Source organism: Amborella trichopoda, chromosome 4 (assembly GCF_054954075.1).
Source record: "Amborella trichopoda isolate Santa Cruz 75 chromosome 4, AtrichopodaSantaCruz75HAP2 v2.0, whole genome shotgun sequence".
Lineage (NCBI taxonomy): Eukaryota > Viridiplantae > Streptophyta > Magnoliopsida > Amborellales > Amborellaceae > Amborella > Amborella trichopoda.
In genome coordinates, this window is record NC_142339.1 from 2078420 (window position 1) to 2085610 (window position 7191).

Genomic DNA, 7191 nt, shown 5'->3' on the forward strand with positions numbered 1-7191 from the left:
GAGCATCCACTTCTCGATTAAACTCACACCTGAAAAAAATATAATAACAATATTCTCAATAAAATAAAGTAACCAAAATACCCCTAAAATATTCAAAGGTATTTTGATCATTATATTTTACTCAAAATATTTTTTTAAAAAAATTTCTTTTTAAGTGCGCCCCATTGAAATGATGTCATGTACCAAATTTCACAGTCATATAATTTGTAGAATAAAAACTAAGAAGAAAATAGTTTAAAGTGTAGGATTGAGATCAAACGGTCGATAACTTATTTGATCGAAATTGGATGGCTGGATGAGAGAGAGAATAGAATTTATACACTAGGGTAAGAATAAAAACCTTTCCTACATCTATAAATCCAAAATTGTTCGGGGTGGTGGTGGTTGTTATAGATATAAATTGGATGAGAGTGGCATGTCTCATCTAGTAGAGCTCTTCTCTAGATAGCGAGACTCTTCTTGGTGTAATAAAAAAAAACATAGACCTTTTTGGAAAGTTGAATATTTTTAAATTATCTAGAAAGTTGAATGTTTTGTTCCATAAGAAGTCAGGTTCCATTAATTTCTGAAAAACCTAGAGAAAATCCCTAGAAAAAAATCTGAGAGCCCAATAAAACTTACATTTTGAAAGACACATGAAACCATTAATTTTTATCAGTGGATCTTGTCTCTTTTTCTCTCTCCCATAGACGCTGCTTGAGAAGATGAACTACATTAAATCTCGGTGTTAATAAATTATTATTTATTTTATTTGCTTTATTACATAATTTTCACTCGTACACACACATTGTTTTTTTGTGTATTTTATGTCCTATAATCTGGATTTCACTACGCGCACTTGCAATTGTGCGAGAAGGCTCGACTAGGTGAGCCCAACAAATTTCAATTCTTAAACGTTGATTACATCAAAACGTCCTAGGTTTGGATCAAATAGGGGTGTCAACAGGTTCCGTCGGGACCGGGTTGACCACAACCCGGACCCAACTCGGCTAGGTCTTATCTAGGCTTGACTTGGACCTGGTGACTTGGACACGAACCCAACCCGACACGACTTGATAGGGTCCATGCCAAACCAGGACTCAGATCCAGACTTGACCCACTGGTCCAAAACATGAACCCTGACCTGGACCCGGTTCAGGTCGACCCACCCATGCAACCCCTAGAACCAAAGGAATCTCCTATTTTCCATTAGGACGGATCCGTCATCTCCAATATCAGCAGGTCCAAAACCTCGAAGATCTGATCCGACTCCTCGTGACATTTATCCCCAACATAAAATGTATGCACCATGTCTTTCACCTCGATCCAACTACACCCACCGCCCTTCTTCAACCCCTTCTCTTTCATCAGCTTTCTCACTCGAGAAACATCACTCCACTGGCCCACGGATGCGTATATATTTGATAACAAAACATACCCAGCTGAGTTATTTTGTTCCAACTCCCATAGTTTTCCTGCAACTCTCTCTCCCATCTCATGGTCTTTATAAGTTTTACAAGCACTCAATAGAGAAGCCCACGAGTTAGCCTCAGCCTCAAATGGTATATCACTCAAGAAATTTTCGGCTTCTTGTAAAAGCCCGGCTCTCGCCAGTAAATCCACCATTGAAGTATAATGCTTCCCCTTAGGCTTTATATGATACTTGCTCTGCATTTGATCAAAGTAATGCTTTCCCCTGTTTACCATCCCACAATGAGCACAGGCAAAAAGAACCCCAAGAAACGTGAGCTCAGTAGGAGCTATGTCACTCTCCTCCATCTTTTCAAACAAGATCAAAGCCTCCTCTCCAAATCCATTATCGGCAAGCCCCTGAATCATGGCTGTAAAAGATATTTCGTTCTTTTCAGGCATTCTATGAAAGACCAGTTTTGCACTTTCTATATCTCCTGACTTTGCGTACATATCGGTCAGAGCAGTTCCCATGAAAACATCGTATTGGACCCCAAATTTCACTATCTTTCCATGGATGTTTCTTCCTCTCTCTAGAGATGCTATACTTGCACAAGCTCGAAGAACACTTGAAAAGGTCGATTGGTTTGGGAGCTCACCAGAGGTTTCCATGACAGAGTAAAGCTCCAATCCTTGCTCGCAGAGCTCATTTTGCACGTAGCCTGAAATTATAGCATTCCATGACACCACATTCCTCTCAGGCATCTGCTCAAAAAGTTGCAAAGCTTCTTCTACTAAGCCATTATGGCTCAAACCAGCAATCATGGAGTTCCAAGACACTGTGTTCTTCTCAGGGATCATCTCAAAAACCATTTTAGCTTCTTTAGTTTTTCCACATTTGGCGTACATGTCAATAAGTGGACTTCCAATAAAAACATTGGAGTCAAACCCAAGCTTCAGAACATAGCCATGGATCTTTTTGCCAAGTTTCAGGTCTTCTAAACTAGCAGAGACACTTAGGATGCTGGAGAAAGTCGATAAATTTGGTCTTAAACCTTCACTAACCATATGGCCATAGAGTTTTAGAGCTTCATCAGCTTCACCATTCTGACTATATCTAGCAATCATGGCACTCCAAGATACTTCATTTCTCTCGGGCATGGCATCGAAAAGCTTTCGGGCCTCTGCAAATTCTCCCTTCTCTACATACAAGTCGAGAATTGCAGTCCAGGAAACCACATCTTTCTCTGCCATCCCATCAAACACTCTCCTTGCCAATTCCATGTCACCCATCCTAACAAGAAGAGTGATAATGGAATTGGATACGGGTAGATAAGACTGGAACCCAAGCCTCACAATCTGACCCATCACACACTTTCCCTCTCTAAACCACCTCAAACACACACAGCCCCTAATGATACAAATGAAAGTTACATCATTAGGCAACACTTCATATCTGTACATCTCTCTAAAAATTTTCAGGGCTGCAATGTGCAACCCATTTTGCACATACCCACTGATTATGGCTGTAAAAGAAACCACGCTTTGTGTGGGTATTCTATGAAAGTATTCACAGGCATCATGAACTTTACCACATTGCATCAAACAAGTTATCAAAGCAGTCCAGGAAACTATGTTTCTCTCAGGCATTTTATCAAACAATCGTTTTGCCTGATCAGAGAGACCCATCTGAGAATAGGCAGAGATCATGCAATTTGAGGCAATCAGATCCGAAGAACGGTCACCCATTTCATTGAAAAGTGAATTGGCATCATGGAAGCTGTTGCATCTAACATACATTATGAGGAGTTTTAGAGAGAGAAAGCGATGAGAGAGAAAGCCAAGTTTGGTGAGATGAGCATGGATGACCTTTCCATGCTTGGTGGCGGCATTGGTGGCACATGCATTGAGAAGAGAGGCGCAGGCATTGCTGTAGGCATTAAAAGAGGAAGATGGGTGTGTGGAAGATAAGGTTTTGAGAGCAGATTTTAGTTGATCTGATTTAGCTGGATTGAAGACAACCCCACATGGTTTCATCTTGGTCCATTCCTATTCTGATAGCTGCTATAGCTTAGCTCACAGATAGAGTGGGTAAATGTTAATGAAGTGTTCGTTTGGCTAAATTTACTGCGAGGAGAGAGATGATTAGCCCCCCTTGCCGTTAAGAGAGTCTAATGCAGTGGTGCTTCTTCTACGGCAAGATACATACTTCCCATTCATCCCGCCCTTCAATTTAGATCAACTGACCTGTTGATCTACCAAGTGTATGAATATATATGGGATTCACAACGTTATATAAATGGAATGAGAGAGGAAAAATCTGAGTGTCCTATTTAGGATCACCTTCAAGGGGAAAAGTGAAGTTCCCTCGAGAGAGCGGCAACGGCCTCAATTGCACAGAGAAGGAGGTGCGTTTGAAGGAGCCTCTAGAGAGATAATTTAGCAGAAATAAGCTTCTACTTGTATGCCTCGCATAGAGAGAGGGGCCTCATTTCATTAGAGAAGCGGTTTTTAGATAGATATTTGGTGGTATGCCCTTGGTAGAGAAAAAATTGGTTTCTCATTACTCTCGTATTTCTATGGTATTTTCTGTCAAAAGTTAAAAAAGAAAAAGAAGAATGGCATGTGATACCGGTCGGAAGAATAGTTTTAAGGGTTTTTTGACTAGGTATTGCCAATGGTAAGTAAGATATTTTTTGGTGTCTTAAAATCTTTGATATAACTTTTTTTCTAGAATAGTAGATTTTTATTTTTGATGCCCATGGATGCATTCTTTTGAAGTGAATCGTATAAACTTCACAACCTTTCAAATTATAAAGGTTCAAGATAGAGAGAGTTGTGAAGGGTGGATTTATTAATTTTGTAGTCAATTTTTTAAAATAAGTTACGTTTGTAGAGTAATTTTGTAAATATTACTACAAGGCAAAGGGTATTTTTATCATCTCTAGAAGGGATAAAATTGAAATTTTAACTAAAGGATAAAAGCACTTTATAAATAAAGTTCTAGATACTAACTTTCAAAATGCCATTGTATTTTTGTGAAAATTTCAAATTTGTTCTTGTTTAATGGTAAAGTTATATATTTAAACAATTTTTTAATAAAAAAGTAATGATTGTTTTGATAAACACATCAATCATGATTCTTTCTAACTTGAACCTTTGTATTTTAAGGGGTTGTTAACTCTAGACAAACCCATATATATATATATATATATATATATATATATATATATATATATATATATATATATATATATATATATATATATATACACCACTTTGCACCAGGATCTACAGCACTGTCATTTGTGTCGATTTGACGACGTTTTATTTATTGGATTTTATGTCTTTAGTTTTCAAGTCTATTTGAAGGATTATAATTGGAAATTATAACAGATATGTGAATAGCAAGCTGTTGTACTGTATTAATGATTGTAAAATTCTATAATAATTTAGACAGAATAATATGATTCCTATGAATGGTACTATTGATATATCGAGTACGATCCACTGGGCATAACTAGTGTTGCCTATCTTTATTTTAAATAAAATTTTAAATTGCATAACAGGCAGGTATAAAATTTAATCAGGCAAATAGAAAATCACACTAGCATACTTTATTAATATTCACATCTGCTTACAGGATGAAAAACAGGGAGGTAATACAGAGAAGGATATTACATGAAAACAAGAAATAAAACCAGAGCGGGATAAAACAAAGCGGAAGAAGACAGAGAGAAATTTAGAATAAGAGACTTACTGAGCACATAAACAGTAACTGGAAAATAGTTTCCAGTGATGAGGGCAGTACGAAGGTAAATCTTTGATATTACAATCACACATAAGTAAGAGTAGGGTAAGAGAGAACCTGGTCGAGCTATGAGGGCGAAGATAGCTTCAGATTGGAACGGTATGAACTGTTACAGGGGTTCGATTGTGAGAACAGGGTTGTTGAGTTTCAAGGTTCAGAGGTCTGGTTCAGGGTTCAGAGGTTTGGTTCAAGGTTCAGAGGTCTGTAAAGGTTCAAGGTAAGGTAACAGGATTAGGTTGCTGAAGCTTAGGTGCAAAGATTCACTGCTGAGGCTTAAAGGTTGAGGAAGAGGTTCTAGGGGGCTCAGAGGTTGTCGAAGGCTTAGAGGTTTCAGGAGGCTTAAGCTTGAAGATAGGAGAAGAGGTGAGAGGTTAGGCCCTGCCTGAAGACGAGAAGGGGCTTCCCTTTTTATAAGGCTTGAAGGGAATCTTTTAGGCTCAGATGGACCAGCTGGCAAAGCATAGTCGGTAAGAGAAGACAAAAGAGAGAGGGTGTCGGCAGAATGCGACAAAGGAGAGAGGACAGAGTGTCGACAAGATGCGACAAAGGAGGGAGAGAGAGATGCTAGTGGACAAAAGTAAGAGCATAAGAGGATGCCTTTTGTACAAAAAGACAAAAATAAAAAAGTAAAAGCATCTATGCACAGTGGCTCTTTTGGCCTTATTACACGTGGAGTACAGTGTTTGCTGTCGGTGGTGGGACCCTTGTTTGTCCCATATGATGCCTTGTTATTATCGCTTATTGCTTCTGGATGGTGATGTCATGGATGATGGATTCATGGTCTTTGACTGAATTCTTCTGGATCATCCTCTTCCGGATCCATTTCTTCTGGATCTGTTTCTTCTGGATCCTTCTGACTGAGTTGGAGGTACCTATTGGTGTGCAATGGGGAAGACTGAACTGTTTCTTCGGAAGATGTGGGTTTTCTTCCTGCTTCAGCAAATATTTCTTTCATTTGTTTCTCCAGTTCTTCTTTGGAGGCATGTGGGTTGGTTTGCAGCATATTTCGAAGGTAGGTTGGAAAGTCAAAAGAAGTGTTTGGAGTATTTGGGTTTTCCTGGTATATAGGTGTTTTAGGTGGTAATCTTTTTGGAGTGGCTTTGGTGAGATTCATTTGAAAGATATCCCACCATTTTACAGAGATGGTTTTTCCCACGCGTGGGATGTATGTATAATCATTGGAAGTATTGGGTGATATGGTATAGTCCCATTTCATAATCCAAGGGATTTGATACAGGGCCATGAAGTAAAGGTGAGTGTCAACTGAATTATTGATATTATTGTATTGTATAAATTGCTCCTGCAACTCCTTAAAAGCAGGAGGTAAAATCATAGCAGTTGATCCCCACACGAAATACCAGTTTTGAAACCAAGTGGGGAACCTTTCAAAAATTGGTAGCCGGAACTGTAAATACCAGCTATGAGTATTGTTAGGGTTTTGATAATAGAAAAATTTGTGCCAAGCCTCTATGTACTCAGCATATTTGAAATACTTATAAGAAAATTCAGAATTTTGTAATTTCTTTCCTTGTGCGGGATTAGAACCCCACTCAGTATAAGGAAGAAGTTTCTTTATCTGTACTTTGGAATAGGCTATGATTCGGGTATTCTGTTGAAAGTAGTGGACAACAGAGATGGACCCTGTTTCCATTAGAATGGCTTCGTAATATTCTCGGGTCTTAACCCCATTGATAGAATTAAGATGATTTAGTAGGTATAATGGTGCAAGCTTGCTTGGATCCATGTGAACTTGATGTTCATCAATGGTAATGTCCATTAAAAAGGCTCTTTCAATGTATTCTGATCTTGGAGTGTTGGTAGGAAGAGTGGATTTAGACTGGGCTGGTGAAAATGTAGGAGTTGAAGTTCGTGCTTCTGGGTATGTAATTTGATGAACTGGGGATTGAGATGGTGAACGAATATTCAGGGGTGAAGGTTCCCCTTCATATGGGATTAAAGAATGCATGGGTTGTTTTCCCCGGCGAGTATTG

General features: G+C 38.7%; 1 protein-coding gene across 1 annotated transcript; it reads right to left on the reverse strand.

Moving 5' to 3' along the window:
* Positions 1–721: 721 nt before the first annotated feature.
* LOC18439416 (pentatricopeptide repeat-containing protein At2g13600) lies at positions 722–3930 on the reverse strand. Its single transcript, XM_011627061.3, has one exon. The coding sequence runs from the start codon at positions 3424–3426 to the stop codon at positions 1189–1191; it is 2238 nt and encodes a 745-aa protein (XP_011625363.3). The 5' UTR covers positions 3427–3930; the 3' UTR covers positions 722–1188.
* Between the last annotated feature and the right edge of the window lie 3261 nt (positions 3931–7191).

Coding starts and splice junctions, on each gene's coding strand:
- LOC18439416 (XM_011627061.3), bottom strand. CDS start 3,426: ATGAAACCATGTGGGGTTGTCTTCAATCCAGCTAAATCAGATCAACTA.